The following is a 17,091-nucleotide window of genomic DNA, read 5'->3' as shown; positions in this document are numbered from 1 at the left end:
TGTTTATTTAGAGACAGGGTCTCACTGAGTTGCTTAGTGCCTTGCTTTTGTTGAGGCTGGCTTTGAATCACAATCCTCCTGCCTCAGCTTCCCAAGCCACTGGGATTATAGGCGTGAGCCACCACACTTGGCTAGTTTGTGTTTTGAGATGAGGGATGTTCAACCAGTAGTCTATGAAAAATATTCCAACATCTCAAAAAACTCCAAAATCTAGACTTTTGGTCCCAAGCATTTCAGATAAGAGATATTCAACCTGATGCTCATTTTGGCAGCATATATGCTAAAATTGAAATATTACAGAGAAGATTAGCATGGCCCCTGCCTAAAGATGATATATTAATTCATGAAGCATTCCATGGTTTTTATATAATTGAAGTGACACTGTATGAATGTTGACAACGAATTCTGGATAAGTTTCTTTGCATTGTTATGGAAGCAATATTCTATGTTATAATTTTTCTTTTCTTTTTTTTTTTTGTACCAGGGATTGAACCCAGGGGTGCTTAACTACTGAGCCACCTCCCCATCCCTGTTTATTTTTTGAGACAGGTTTTGCTTAGTTGCTTAGGACCTTGCTGAGTTGCTGAGGCTGGCCTTAAAGTTGTGATCCTCCTGTCTCAGCTTCCTGAGCCTCTGGGATTACAGGCATGCACCACCATACCTGGCTTTATGTTATGAATTTTTAAATAAAATTCTATTGCTTGCAAAAAAAAAAAAAACAGAGAAAAAGATACTCAACCTGTATATAGCATATAAATTGATAAACTATTCACAGGATAATGTAGTACCAAAAATCATGTTATATCCCATAAGAAGAACAAAATATATTCATTCATTTAAAAAAAATACCTCCCAGATCTTTATGCATTGGTATACAGGTAGTTGAATAGCACAAAATTAATTAGAAAATTATTTTCGTATAGAGAAAATGTAATCAAGTTTTTAATTTTGCATGAATAGATGTTAATTTATAAGTATTTTGTTAGCAGTTATACATTAAAAATTACAGTTTTCTTGATTGAAACTCATTACTTTATAATGCTCAGAGAGAGTGATGGAATTTAGTTTAGGCAAGGACTTGAAATAACTTGAAACTTAGAAATTCATTCTTTAATTTAATAGTGGCTTCTGAAAAATAATCCAAGATATGTTAGAAACTAATAAAAAGTGTAAAAAAAAAAACCCTAAAATACAGTTGTTTTGGTGAATTCCCTTTATATAATACGAAATTTTTAAATTTAGTCATTGATTTGTCACCAGTTTAGTCACTTAATTATTTGTGGTTTGTCCTTGAACCCAGTGTTTGGTCGTAACTTTGAAGACCTTGGAAAATACCTGAATTTCTCTATTATTATAGACTGTACTATTTTTTACATAGCATGCCATGAATCTTATGTGTGCTTGCTGTTTAAATATTTTGATATAATGTTTTGTACTTGGGTAACCTATGGTTTAAAGCTTGGGTATGGTTTAGATCTTTGGGTTTAAAGTATTTGAAAGTTAGTGCTTAATATATAGTATTAATAATTCATAAAATCAGTCTTTCAGTGAAGTAAAGACTAGATATAACCTTTATGGAGAGAATTCAGAAACCCACCTGTCATCTTCTATTCCTAATTTTTTTTTGGACATTTCTGACGTCTTTTCTTCTTCCATCAAGGACATGGGCTCTTGAGGGGCAACCTCACATACATGAATATGTACATGCATTCATACAAATGAGGTTCTCCCTGTACATACATAGGTGTATGTGTATATATAGATGTAAAGTCATGTTTTCCTTATCTGGAGATCATGTGTTTGATGTCAATTTAATCACAATTGGAAGCCAATATTTAAGCAAATCTGACTTTTTTGAATATTCAAATGGGTGTAACATAGCTTACTTCCATGCTTTTAGAAATACTTTGGTTCTCTCAGAATTCACTTATTTTATTATAGTTCAGATAGATTGGACTATTTTCCAGACTACAAATATTTTGGCAGAAAATTTACTAAAGTTGAGTAATAGTGAAGACGAGCTACATTGTGACAATAGTGACAATGACAACTGAGTCTGATACCAGAGAAGGAGGTAACAAGTGTATGAGGGTCAGATGCACAGTGTAGGTACATTGGGCATGAGGCCAAATCTTCACATATCCTTTTAGCCTCCAGGGTCTCAGTGCATGAAAAATGGGTTTGCTAGTAGTTGTTTATAGGGGTTACCTGAAGGCCTTAAGAAAAAGTGAAATTATGCTTGCTTTGTACTGTAAATTCGGTTAATTGAACTGTTAATATACTGCGTGCTTCTCAGTTATTGGGATTGTTTGTTCAAATACTCAATCCTGAGTTTTATCCCATACATACTGATTCTTGTTGGTCTAAAACTTGGCAACTCTTGCTCTAAGGTGATTGAAAAGACTTTTTAGGAACATGCTTTTATTTTGTGAGCAATTTTTAAAATATTTTGGTGCTAGGGAGCAAATCTGAGTCCTTGAATATGCAAAGTGTGTACTCTGGCATTGAGCTATACCCTCAGCCAATAATTTTAGAAAAACTATCTAAAATGGTTTTAAAAAAAAACTTTTCAGAAAGTTTTTACCTGACCATCACCAGCATATATGCTTACTATGTGTTCAACACAGTACTTAGCACATAGTAAGCATGTATGCTGGCTTTATAAGCATATAGGCTGATACTGTATTTTATTTTGCTCAGTATTGCCTTAGTACCTTTGAAGTTATTCAGTATTCCCACTTTTTAGATGACGAACTCTAGAAGGTGACTTCCCTAGTGTCACGTGATTATAAGTGATGAAATCCAAGTTTAGGCTTATTTGACTTAAAGACCTTCTTAATTACAGTCCCTGTTATTTCCTCTCTTTTTGCTTATTCTTTATGTAATTAATGCATGCAAAAAGGATGGTAAGGGAAAGCTGTATTTCTGGGAAAATGAGATCATTCTGAATCACACCAAATATTTATATTCTTTTTTGCAGGGGGCAACGGGTAGTTGGGCTTGAACTCAGGAGACTCAACCACAGACCCAGGCCTATTTTGTATTTTATTTAGAGACAGGTTCTCATTGAGTTACTTAGCACCTCACTGAGACTGGCTTTTAACTGGTGATCCTCCAGCCTTAGCATCCTGAGCCTCTGGGATTATAGGAATGTGCCATTGCGCCCGGTGTTATATTTTATATTCTTTAGGTAGCTGTGAATTTTGGAGGGTCTGGAGCTCCAGCAGGATGAGTTTTTGAGTGACATATTTGTTGCATTTGTTTTTATTTTCTTAGTCAAGTAATCTGGGAAGCCCTAATAATATTTTTGAATTGCTTTCTTCATTTGTTTTGTTAATTGAGAGTATTTGTAGTTGTGAGTTGTAAGTTGAAATAACCAAATTTTCAAACTGTTGAGGTCTTTCAAAACCAAACCATAATTTGAAAATGATTCCTGATACAGCTATCTTTTACGATGAATGCTTTAGTTTCTATTTCTTGGACAAAGTATTTGACTTTCTTTTTCCTTTCTTTTTTAAAAGTGAGAATTTAGGATAGGATTTGGAGATGTTAAGGATACATTTCATATTGTCATGTATAACTAATTAGAACAAATTTTTTAAAATCCTAAAAAAAGAATTCATTTCATGCAATGAACTTATTATTTAGTGTTTATCCCCAACTTCTTTGAGAGTAGTTAATCTAGAAATAAATAAAGATGTTAAAAAGATGTTTTGTCTATTTTTTGGTATGGGGATTGAACCTAGGAGTGCTTTACCACTGAGCTACATCCTCGGGCCTCTTCAAATTTATTTTGAGACAGTGTCTCTAAATTGCTAAGGCTGACTTTGAACTTGGTGGTCACCTGCCTCAGCCTCCAAAGTGGCTGGGATTAAAGCATGTGCACCCACACCAGGCTAGATATGTTGTCTTATAATATTTTCCACTAGCTTGTTTTATGTCTTACAGTATTAATTTAATTACAGGTGTTTCTTTTCCTTAAATACTGATAATTATAGTGTAAAGTCCCAAGGTTCCTTTGTATTCCATCTGAGAACTACCCTTGGAAGTTTTATTTACTTTACATATGCAGATCATTTCTTTTCTTGGCTTAGTGTAAAACTATAATGAGTTTTTTCACATGACTTATTCTGATTTGTAGTCATATAGAGCTGTATGCCTACCAATATATTGTTTACATTTGTTTTACTTTGGAATCACTGAATACCATGTACTTAGTCTAATTTATTATGTTTCTGAAGTGTTCTCAAAAGTAACTACCAAGCTGTTGTTTTAGGTATGCTTAAATGTGTTTACAACATTTAATATGAAGAAAACTGTATTGAGCATCTTAATTCTAAAGGGAAAGTAAAACTGTTTGAATTTTATACCCTGAAATGTAATTGTATTAAGTGAACAAATTATTTTTTCCAGGCAGACTCCAGGTTAAAAGCGCTTAATGCAACATTCAGAGTGAAAAACCCAGACAAGTAAGGTTTTGTTTTAATAACAGTTACAATGTTGTTTTGAATGGTGCCTATCCGTCTATTTAATTTTTCATTTCTGAATGTATGCACTTCATTTGCCAAATATTCTTAGTGGTATTTCACAAATTTCTTTTTAAGTCTAAAACTGATTTTGAAATTTGATATCTTAATTGGATTTAAGCTTATAAATAACTGAAGTTTAAAAAAATTAAACCACTGCTTTTTTCCTAGAAGGATTTATTAAATATTGAAGGTATCAAAAAAATGATGAAAGTGATTTTAATTTCATAATTTTTCTTTGTATGACTTTGTTTGTCAAATATGCAGAGCTTAAGAAAATTATGTTGTATATTTAAAAATAAAATACCTACTTTGTATGCCAAGAAAACTTGATAGATAAATGCATTTTAGCATAATTTTATGTAGATATTTTCATTTGATAAATACTTGACTTTATTAATATCAGTTTGGTGTTTGTAAGTGTATTCCTACATTAAAGGAATCAGTGTATTCAGAAATGACTTCTTAGGATAAAAACTAGATTTGGTTTTGGTTTGGCTCATTCTCTAAATTTGGTGGATATTTCAAGATCTTCATTATATGGTCCTTTACCTGGCAGTTTGGTTCAGTTATAGGAGCTTTTCAGTTAGAAACGTCTAGACAGATGAGGCCTTTCCATTTACAGCAACCAAGTTTATGAGGTCTGCTAGAATTTCTCTAGAGAGTCCTTCAGTTTTAATTTGCCTGTAGTATAAATTCTTATCAAAAATATGCAAAAGTCTGTTTGCATTTTTTGATGATCTATCATGCAGCTTTATAAACCATGACATTAACAGTAATGCCTCTGGTTTTTAATATGAATTTTGAATATAAAATATAAATGAATATTATTATTATTTTTTGCAGTGCTGTGGTTTGAACTCATGGCTTCACATATTCTAGACATACACATTCTCACCCTAAAAAATATTTTTAAAGTTTTAGTAACTATGAAGTTATGGTAACCACTGAAGGTTTTTTTGTTTTTTTTTTGCTTTATTTAAAAAAAAACTTGTGTTGTTGCATACACCTGTAATCCCAGTGACTGTGGAGGCTGAGGCAGGAAGATTGTGAGTTCAAAGCCAGCCTCAGCAACTTTGTGAGGTGCTGAGCAACTCAGTGAGACCTTGTCTCTAATAAAATACAAAATAGGGCTGGGGATGTGGCTCAGTGATTAAGTGCCTCTGCGTTTAATCCCCAGTACCAAAAATAAATAAATAAATAAAATAATAATTAATAAAACTTTTATTTTTTAGAACAGTTTTAGATTTACAGCAAAATTGAGCAGAAAGCACATCCTCAGCACCTCCCCCTCACCAGAGAACTATGTTTATTACAGTAAAAACCTATATTGACACAGTATTATTACTGGAAGTCATCATTTACGTGAAGATTCACATTTGCTATTGTATATTTGCTGTTATACATTTTAGGAGTTTGGGATGACACTACTATAGTATCATACAAAATAGTTTTATTGTCTTGAAAATTCTCTGTGCTCCCCCTGTTCTTCCTTTTATTTCTCTAGCATGAGCCTCCATTGATCTTTTTATAGTTTTCATAATTTTTCTTTTTCAGCATGTTTATATTATGTTTGAAATTGACATATTTGATTTACTAATATGCATTTAATGTTCCCTGAAGTTTTTAATACTTGCATGATATATAAGAAGTGTCCTCTTAATGAAGAATGAAAATTATAAATCACCCCCCCAAAAAAAGTTTTGGAAAACTTAAGCTACATTTGGTGGATGTACATTCATTAGAAAATCATGTAGCTGTTATTATTTCTTGTTTGTTAGTATAATATTAATATTTTGATTAGTATTTTCTATATTTTCAGTCTGATAAAAAATATTTTATCCGTTGTATATTTTTCCCCTTCTCTCTCTCTCTTTTTAGTATTTTTTAGTTGTAGATAGATGTTATACCTTTATTTATTTATTTTTATTTTTAATTTTTTTAACTTTTTTTTAAAGAGAGAATGAGAGAGGAGAGAGAGAGAGAGAATTTTTAATAATCATTTTCTAGTTCTCGGCGGACACAACATCTTTGTTGGTATGTGGTGCTGAGGATCGAACCCCGGCCGCACGCATGCCAGGCGATCGCGCTACCGCTTGAGCCATAGCCCTAGCCCCTATTTTTTTTAACTTTAATGGTTTATTTTTTATGAGGTGCTGAGGATCGAACCCAGTGCTTCACATGTGCTAGGCAAGTACTCTACCACTGAGCCATAACCCCAATTCCTTCTGTCTCTCTCTTTTTTGGGGAGGTGTTTCAGGGATTGAATTTGGAGGCACTCGACCACTGAGCCACATTCCCAGCCCTATATTTTGTATTGTATTTAGAGACAGGGTCTACACTGAGTTATTTAGAGCCTCACTTTTTGCTGAGGCTGGCCTTGAACTCATGATCCTCCTGCCTCAGCCTCCCGAGCCATTGGGATTATAAACGTGCTATACTGCACCCAGCCCATCTCTCTTTTTGAGATTACCTAAATTGCTAAATTTTACTGTTTTGTACGTAGAATTTTAAATGTAATATGACCAGTATTATCAAGGCAGTTTTTGCTCCTATATTGTTAAAGTGTAAAATCAGTGTATTAGTAAAAATTTATTGGCCTCAAATCCTAGATAGGAGAATTGTCTACATCAGTTATTGTTATAACCATTCTTTTTTAAAAAAATATTTTTAGCTATAGTTGGATATAATGACTTTAGTTTATTTATTTTTCAATGTGGTACTGACAGTTGAACCCAGTGCCTCACTGATGCTAGGCAATCACTCCAACACTGAACTACAACCCCAGCATTTGTTATAACCATTCTTAATATATAGATATCTTTTCTAGGTCTAGTTGACACAGTAGATTATTATTGGTGCTATTGTTAGAAGAGTATATGTCTTCAAAACAGTTTTATTCTATCCTTTCATAAAATCTAGAACACCAGAATGATTGTTTCACAGAGTTATTTCCAAAACGATTCTTTAGTACTTGTTTCCTGCGTGTTTGTGTTTCCTCAAACAAGATTGTTAGGAAAAGTGAGAAGGAGAACCTGGGGCCTTCTACTTGTATGTGGACTTAAGAGCTCAATGTCTTGGATTGCATCAATTGCATAAAGAAGTGCATCCAAGTTTTTTTGTTTGTTTTTGTTTTTTCTGTTTTTGGTACTGGGGATTGAACCCAGTGGTGCTTAACACTGAGCCACATCCCCAGCCTGTTTTATTTTTTATTTTGAGACAGTGTCTTGCTAAGTTGCTCAGGGCCTGACTACATTGCTGAGGCTGGCTTTGAACTTAAAATCCTCCTGCCTTAGCCTCCCAAGCTGCTGGAATTACAGGCATGTGCCACTGCTCCTGGCCGAGTTTTATTTTTATGTCCACTTCTAGAGTGCCTTATATTGAGTTGAAAATAACCTAAACCCATTAAAACAAAATCCAGATGACAGACAAACCAGATGAAAGAAGTAACATGTCATTTATATAGTTTTTTTTTTAAATTAATTAGTTTATTTATTTAGGTACCAGGGATTGAACCCAGGGCAGGAGTGCTTAACCAGTAAGCCACATCCCCAACCGATTTATGTATTCATTCATTCTTTAATTATTTATTCATTTGTTATTTTGAGATAGGGTCTCACTAAGTTGCTCAGGGCCTCACAGAATCTCTAAGGCTGGCCTCAAACTAGTGATCCTCCTGTCTCAGCCTGCCTAGTTGCTAGAATTACAGGCATGTGACACCATTCCCAGCTTACATAGTTTTTAAAATCTACTGTTTATTGTAGAAGCAGTATAACCTCTCATGTCATGTGCTACCTTGCCCAGTAGAAGTTTCATTGACTAGCTTTTGTTGCCAGTTTTTCTTGGCTAAAAATTAATAAAAGAAAATCCATATGACCCCAATGAAATAATTTATAAAATTAGTTTTCTTCTTTTAGAAGAAAGAGAAAGGATGGGGATGTAGCTCAGTGGTAGAAAACTTAAATAGCATGCACGAGGTCTTGGGTTCAATCCCCAGCACCACCACAAAAGAAAGAAAGCCAGGCCATGCAGTAACATAATTAAGGTTAAAATTTGCTTGGTTTATTCTTTGAGTTTGAATGTCAGAATAGATCACTTTCCTATGCTGAGTTTGAGAGCAAGAAGGATGGATACAGGAAGAAATTTATATAGTGAGTTTTCTTCAAGGGGTTCAAGGTACCATATTAGGAACTCCCACAGATAGGCAGCAAGGCAGGACCTGGAAGTGCAGAAACTGGAAAAGTGGGAGGAGACTGACAAATTTATTGTTTTTTATAGTCACTCAGACTTTCAGAATTCATTGAGTTCATTTTCTTTGGGGATTTATGTAATAGTTGATGATATAAGTTGTAAAGAAGTGTAAGAAAATCTGTATGGTTTGAGGTACTTTCAGTAGAGTAGGGTGGAAAAAAATGGAAGCCATATGAAAATATGAAAGCAATATGAAGTAGATAAGTTAGACTCCGCACTGTATTTATACCATCGAACTTTGAAATTGAAGAGTGGTGTTCAGAAAAAGCCTTGATGGAGGTTGTCTAAGATGAATCTTGAGTAATGAATGAGATTTGTTTAGGAGAGACACCTGTCCAGGCTTAGATGGGGAGATGACTACAAGCAAGTAAAAGCAGAATTTGGAAAATAAAGGGAAATATAGGGCCTATAGTTGTGATGGAACTGTTTTGAAGAGAAGAGAAACTAAGGTTAGTTGAGGCTTTGAGATACATTAAGTGTAGACAACCTCAAACTTAGAGTCTTACTAGAATCTGCATTTACTTGTTGATTTTTACATGCCTTACAGGCAGGGATTTCAGACATTTAGTGTTTTGGGAGGGAAGTTTTATATCATCTCCCCAGTCTGGACTCTCTGTTAACTCCTTCCTTTCCAAGGAAATTACAGCATTTTGACATTATTATATATGTTTTTTACTCCTTAATTTTTCTCGAGAACAGCTAATCATTTAGGGTAGGAGAGTCTAGCAGACACTGCTGAATTTTGACTTTGGCAAAGAACTTAAACTCTCCTTTCTGCGAAATTCATTTCTTTTTCTTTTTTTCTTCTAGCAGTATTGGAGATAGGGCCAGTGTCTGTCACTCTACCACTGAGCTACATCTCCAGCCCTTCTCATCTTTTATTTTGAGACAAAATCTAAGTTTTTGAGCTGGCCTTGAACTTTGGATCCTTTTGTCTGAGCCTCCCCAAGCAGCTGTGCCTGGCCCATTCCTTTATTTCTTAAATACACAGTGTTATCTAAAGTCAGTGGATTTTTCAGTTTTCACTTTAGGTTTTCTGATTTCCCAATGAGAGATTTTTCCAATGATGCACATTTCATCCATGTCACCAACATTTTTAGGTGTTTAGAATCTTTTAACCCTGACTTTCTTGCAATATGATCCCTTGATGATGCTGTTACCTCCCTCTCTGGCTAGCTGGCTTTTTCAGAGAGACTGTAACTAGGTGCCATAGTGCAAGCCTGTAATCCCAAACTTGTTAGCTCTTTTTTTTTTTTTTGAGAGAGAGAATTTTTTAATATTTATTTTTCAGTTCTTGGCAGACACAACATCTTTGTTTGTATGTGGTGCTGAGGATCAAACCCAGGTAGCACGCATGCCAGGCAAGCGCGTTACCGCTTGAGCCACATCCCCAGCCCTTGCTAGCTCTTTTATTCTTGGATTAGTTTCTTAGCTGAAGTACACTGCCTTGAGAGAAGTTAAAAGTGGTGGAAGTCAAGTGTGTTGTCTAATATCCTTAACTTTGCTGGCTGCCTCTTTTTTTAGATGAACCACAGTTAACTATGCACAAGATTAGTGAAAAGCCACATTAAAGAGTTTGGGCTTTGTTTCAGGATCATGGCTGACCTTTGCAGCAGAAAGAAACCTGCTGAAAGGCGGAGGAGTTATGTAGGTTTGGGCTCTAGGACTACCATCCAAGCAGAGTGGTTTACGAGAAGCCTAGGATCCCAATCAGGAGGATAGTATGAGAATTCCAGATGAGAAGTGATGATGCTAATTTGAATCTAGGTTATTGGCAGAAAAAAACAGAGCAATATGAGTGGATTTGAACAGTATTTTAGGAGGTATAATTAACAGACTGGGTGATTAGTAAAAACCTGGGTGAAGCAGAGGGAAAGAAACCCAGGTCTCTCTCTTTTAGAACATAGAAGAGAGTTGAGGATATAGGAAAAAATAGGTTGAGCTTTGGACATATAAACAGTATAAGCAGGTACAAACAGGTCTGCTAATCAGTTGGCTTAATAGATCTGTAAAAGACAGATTTGAACTAGAGATAGAAATTAGAATTTAGTGGTTGGGGTTGTGGCTCAGTGGTAGAGCCCTTGCCTAGCACGTGTGAGGCACTAGGTTTGATGATCAGCACCACATAAAAAGATAAACTAATAAATAAAGTTTTTTTTAAAAAAAGAAATTGGAATATAACAGTATGTTGATCATAGTGAATTACAAGTCATGTAAAAAAATGTTTAGATTGAAAGATTGAGTGGAAGAAGGCTAAGAACCTAGCGCTTGACCCTAAAGAATGCCAACACCATAAGAGTGTTTTCCAAAATAAGGGGTCACCAGCATCTGAATCCAGTGGTGGTTTGTTATAAACTCAGATCTCTAAGTGAGAGCAAGTCTTGAGTGTACAGTTGTAATACTCACTCCAACTAAATACTCACCCCAACATAATTTTAGATACATTTTAGAAATTCTTCACACACTGAAGTTGAAGATGTTAGAGAGGGGTGAAAGAAAGTGAGTACTACAGTAAAAACTTCAGTAGTAAGAGGAAAATCATGAGGAAATGGCAATGCTGTCAAGGGAACAAATTTTCAAGAAGATGAAGGTAATATATCAGTTGTTATGTGACCGAGAGAATCAAGTAAGAGGGAACTGAAATGCTTCATTGAATTTTGACAACATGACAATACTTGTTGACTTTGTGAAGAATATTATAGTTTTAAAGGGAAAAGCCAGATTCTAACAGACCAAGAAGTGAATGGGAAGGGAAGCAGTGGTTATTGCTAGGGAGATGCTTGCTGAGAGTTAGAAAGCAGTGTGTGTTGAGAGGGGGTTAATAGTTGGGTGTGTGGTCAAGGAGTGTGTGTTTATTTTAATCCAAGAAGATCTGAGTTAATTGGCATGCTAAGGAGAAGAAAGTGGCACTAGAGAGAGGAAGTTGGGAAATAGGAACATTTCCTATTTCAAGCTGAAGTAGAATCTCAAGTGCAGGATAGGAAGAGATTCTAGATGAAAGGAAAAATTGACGTAGATTTGAGAAAGTTTTCTCAAAAAATTGGCAGGAGGTGGAGGTGGGAGCTGTTCCATCCGATGATGTCTAGTTTATCTATGAAGCTTGGTTGTTTGGAAAGTGACAAGTGGTATATCAAAGAGTTTCAGATCTTTATGGAGAATGTCTGATAATAGAATAAGGAAACAAGGGTTACTGAGAAGCATTTTAAGCTTGATATTAGAGACCACAATTTATGGTTACATCTTTTTTTAAAATATTTTTTTTTAGTCATAGACGGACACAATACCTTTATTTTATTTATTTATTTATTTATTTTTTTATGAGGTGCCTCACTCATGCCAGGCAAGTGCTCTACCACTGAGCTACAACCCCAGCCCCTAAGGTTAAGTCTTAAGATTTTTTTTTTAATCACCATAAATATTTTCCTTTTTTTTTTAAAGTTATTTTTTTCTATTGACGAATTTAATCTCAACCCCATGATGTAAATTCTGAAGTATGGCATCTTTTCTTGGCTTTCAAACTGTCAAAAGAAAGTGTTATTTAACTGTAGAGTTTTTGTATTTATATTATTATGTAAGTGTTCAGGGCTAGTATATATATGGTTATATAGAACCAGTTTCATTATTCTTAGGAACTGTCATTTTATATTTCAGCCTTAGACTTCTTGTTTTCATGAGAAGAATGATGTTTTATTTATTTATTTCCTGTTTTAGGAGATTTACTGAACTGAAACACTACAGTGATGAACTACAATCTGTCATCTCACATCTTCTTCGAGTCAGAGCTGTAAGTGGACCTAGAGCTTTTTCCATTTGTAAGGAAGATCCTTGTCATTTAATCATCATCTTTTAAGTTATAGGTGGTATTTCTGATGAATAACTGATTTTTACATTCCTATGTAGTATATTCATTATGCAGCTACATTTTTTAAAGAAATGCAAAATATTTTCTGTCATTAACAACTTGAAGAATTTCAGCCCTTGAAGAATTGTTTTCTTCATGGTTTATAATAGTATAGTTATTATGACATCTTGTCAAAAGGCCTATCATTTCAGTGCATGTTGAAATATAATTAAGTGTAGAATTTTAGATGTATATATAATAATATAATTATGCTTCCAGGTATTTTTCCCCCCTCTTGAAGGTCTGTGGAATAGTTTATGGATGTTAGACTATCCTGTGTCTGGGCTCTTAAATTCTACTAAATACATTTATTGGGACAGTAGTTCACCATGACAAAGAAACTAGAAATTAAGGAATAATCATTGTATTTAGCCATATAGTTTGGCTATAGTAGATATGGGGAAGAATGCTTTTCAGTATATTAAAATGCCTGGAAAATGTTATGTCATCCATTCTTGTCCTTAGGGTAACTTAGAGGGTATTTTAGAACTTCATTCTTTCAGTGGCTTTGAAAGAGACTGGGTAGTTACCAGGTGTAGGATGTCATCCTGTGCTGATTATACTCTTCTTCAGATGAAATGTATTGTCTGGGATTTACTTTACTAGAGTCCACTGATGATTCATGAGTGGAGAGTTGGGGGCACTTTTAGATGAAACTAGATTGACCATATATATCATAATTGTTGAAGCTGAGTGTAAGAAAATGGAGGAAAATTCTTTTGTTCTCTATGAGAAATGGAGTTATATTCTTTTGTACTCTGTACTTTCTGTATGTTTAAAGGTTTCTATAATAGTATAGAAAAATAAACTAAAGGAAAAATATCTTTCCAAAGATCCTCATATTGGCTGATCAAATGTTAAAACATTTAGAGTATCATTTCCTTGTCATTCTATTATTGCTGTTCTTGTGGCAACACTGTCTGACATTGTATTACTTTAATGATTGTTAATGATTTTCCCCACTAATGTATTTGAATTCCATAAGACCCGATACTTTGTTTTCTTACTGCTAAATCCCTGGAATATTGTCTGACACATAGACTTAAAATATACTGAATGAATATATAAATGTGTAGGCTGACAATTTTATGTTTAATAAGATCTAAAAAAAGTAATAAGTTGCTTTTAAATATTTAATTTTAACTAACCAAGAGGATCTGGTTGGTCATATATATGTGATAAGATCCTTCAAAGTGACTTTGTCACAAGGAGTTTGTAATAGGCAAGTAAGAGAATTCTGGGTTTATATATTTATCCTATACTTTAAGAAAACATGCTTCAGAAACTATTGACATGAAAGACAGTGTGAGATCTTGAAAAGAAAGGCAGCACTTGATTTTTTAATAAGTGAGAGAAATATCAATGAAAAATACATGATGCCTTCCAAATAGCTTAGGTTTTAACACAGTATTCCAAAATTTGGAGAAAGGACTTTTAGACATGGACAACAAGAGAAAAATGACATGAAGTTAAAAACGGACATTAATGCCCTTCACTGACAGAAGCTTGCACACCATTCAGAAAGCACCACCAGGACCTTTTCAATAGTGTCAAGTGTAGAAGAAGGTGTTGATGGTATATGAGACAGAAGATGAATTAGTAATAGATGAAGAGAAAATAGAATTGTTGACTACTTTTTTTGTCAAGAAATCTTTTGAAACTCAGGTAAAAATATGTTACAGATGGATTAGAGTTAAATATTTAAGAAGTCAAAATAGAACAACCAGAAAGGTCAGTTGACCATGAACTAAGAAGGTCTGAATTTGAAACTGGTCTTTGCCATTTACTGTATCCGTAGGCAAATCCAGTAACCTTTCAGAGTTTATTTTCATTGCTAGAAAATGAGAATAAAACCTTCCTGGTGCATAGCAGCTACTAAATTTTTGCTACCTGAATACATGCCTTACAGAATTAGGAGGCAAAAGTCAGAACTATACTTTTTGAACTAAAGTAAAAGGACAATAATACCAATATCTAACATTTATCACTGTGTATGTAAGCCATGGTACTCAAGCATAATAATATCCTTACTTAATTCTCACAATAGTCCTTGGAAGGTAGTACTGTTATTATTCCCATTTTACAGATTAGGAAAGAGGCAAATGAAGTTAAATAACTTGCCCAATATCTCACAGTAAATATACATGTGGAACCAGAATTTAGACAAATAATATATTGACCAAGGGTGTGAATTGAAGTAGCATAAGAGAACTCACACCTATTGAATCATCCTGCTTGTTGCCAGAACCTGACAAACATTATTTAATCTTTATAAAGTCAATGATGAAGGTCATTTCCACATCTCATAAAAGAAGATAAAATACAGGTTTGGAGTATTGTAATAAACTCTCCAAAGCTGAACCTAAAGAACTTGCATATGGCTGACTCCAGATTTTTTATTTCTTGCTACCCTGTGCTACCTCTTTGGGGGAAATCAAATTTAAAAGGGAGGGATATGTTTAACTTTGCTAATATTCTCATAATTTAAGATACAATCATTGAGATACTATTTAATATTACATTTTAGCCATTTATAAAGAAGGTAATATCTAATGTTTTGAAATGCTACCTGATGACGGAAATATAAAGTGTTACAGCTCTTTTGGAAACCGTTTTGGTAGCAGGTATCAGGAGTCTTTAAATTTCATAATCTTGGGAGAGAGATCAAGGGAGGAAGATTACCTCTAGGTAGGGAATACGGGTAGGAGGGAGAAGGGGAATAGCATGGATGGTGAAAGGAGACCCTCATCATTATACAAAATACACGTATGAAGATGTGAATTTGGGGTCAACATACCTTATCAGAGATATGATAAATTGTGGTAAAAAGGTATATTAAGAATCACAATGCATAAATAAATAAATAAATTTTTAAAAATAAATTTCATAATCTAAACTTCTTAGGAGAATCAAGAGGGAAGAAAGCTAAATGTGTTCAGATTTTTAAAGTAACATCATATACTAACATGTCATAGAGCTTTGTCTTTTTTTTTAATATTTATTTTTTAGGTGTGGATGGATACAACACAATGTCTTTATTTTTATGTAATGTTGAGAATCGAACCCGGGTCCCGCCCATGCTAGGGAAGTGTTCTACCGCTGAGCCACAATCCCAGCCCCAAGCTTTGTCTTTTTGAGTATTAAATCACCTACTACTTTAGTGAAGGACAAAGAAGGTATTCCCAGTTGAGGAAGGATAATCAGATGACGCTGTCATATTTCTTTTGTCACAGGATTTGCTATGTGTCACTTCTCTCCTGACAATTTTCTGATGATTAGTTTTTTAAAAGAAAGACTTCTCAACAAAATTAATCTGAAGTGCAGTCTGGTAAATCATTTCCCCTAGTACCCAGTTTTTTGATTATCAACAACCATTGAATCAGTTCGGTTTCAGCTTTTAATCATTCATGTTTTACTTCTTGGACATTTTTGTCTTTCCTTTTCTCAAAAATTGATAATTTTTTTGTCTTAAGTTTGTAGTTTTTCTTAGTTTTATCTTCTTTCTTAATGCCTAATGATCTATAGATTCACTTTACGTTTTAGTTGGCTAGAACAATTTATTTCCATCTTTGAAGAATTCATACCAGAAACATTGGTCCAGTAACAACTGCAGAGTGTTTGTTGCCTTGTTCATGGGTAGAGCAGCCTCCACATAAGTGGTCACTCATATCTTTGAGGTAGATAGACTTTCCTCTTTGAGTCACACCCTGTGGACCTATATACACAGAGCTCTAGTTGCATGATAGAATCTTCTTTTGCATCAGCTCCAGGAGTGATTTACTTTAAGAAACAACCATTCATACCTGGGATTCACAAAATTTTTCTTTGAACATTATTGTGGATCTGCACTGTGCACTTACTTAGGTTGCTTAAAAGAACCTATTTAATAAGTTCTTTCTTCCATGTTTAATATCTTGAAATGACAGAACGACTGTCAGCTTTTAGGAAGATACTTCAATGTCTGAAAGTGCAAAGATCTAGAAAAGTTAGTGGTATAAAATTACATATCTATCATATATTCTTTGGAGTGTTAGTCCTGTAAGATGTTCCCTACAGCAAATCATCTCTGTCTTGTATAGTCATTATTCATATATGATGTTAAAGATCTAAAAAGTTGGGCTGGGGTTGTAGCTCAGTGGTAGAATGCTTGCCTAGCACATGTGAGACACTGGGTTCAATTCTCAGCACCACATATAAATAAATAAAATGAAGGTTCATCAACAATTAAAACAAAATTTTTAAATAAATAAATAAAATAAAGGTATTATGTCCATCTACAAATAAATATATCTTAAAATTTTAAAAATCTGAAAAGTCCTATAGGCAAAAACCTGTTTTACTTTATTGCCTCAGTGTTTCCCAAACTTACTTTATGATGGAATCACTTCAAGAAAGGGAGGGAGAGAGTCAGAT

General features: G+C 34.2%; 1 protein-coding gene and 1 non-coding gene across 2 annotated transcripts in view; both read left to right on the top strand.

Annotated features, from left to right (window-relative positions):
• The window catches only part of LOC144375737 (oxysterol-binding protein-related protein 11-like), a 116,866-nt gene that overhangs the window by 23,521 nt on the left and 76,254 nt on the right, over positions 1-17,091 (top strand). The window contains 2 exon segments of the mRNA XM_078041170.1: positions 4,414-4,469; positions 12,489-12,561. Coding sequence (XP_077897296.1) covers positions 4,414-4,469; positions 12,489-12,561 — 129 coding nt within the window.
• LOC144376555 (U6 spliceosomal RNA) lies at positions 257-363 on the top strand. The gene has a single exon (XR_013437140.1). It is a non-coding gene; the product is annotated as a U6 spliceosomal RNA (small nuclear RNA).

This window comes from Ictidomys tridecemlineatus, chromosome 3, assembly GCF_052094955.1.
Source record: "Ictidomys tridecemlineatus isolate mIctTri1 chromosome 3, mIctTri1.hap1, whole genome shotgun sequence".
Classification (NCBI taxonomy): Eukaryota; Metazoa; Chordata; class Mammalia; order Rodentia; family Sciuridae; genus Ictidomys; species Ictidomys tridecemlineatus.
The sequence above is the reverse complement of the archived record's forward strand: the minus strand, read 5'-3'. Positions and strand labels throughout refer to the sequence as shown.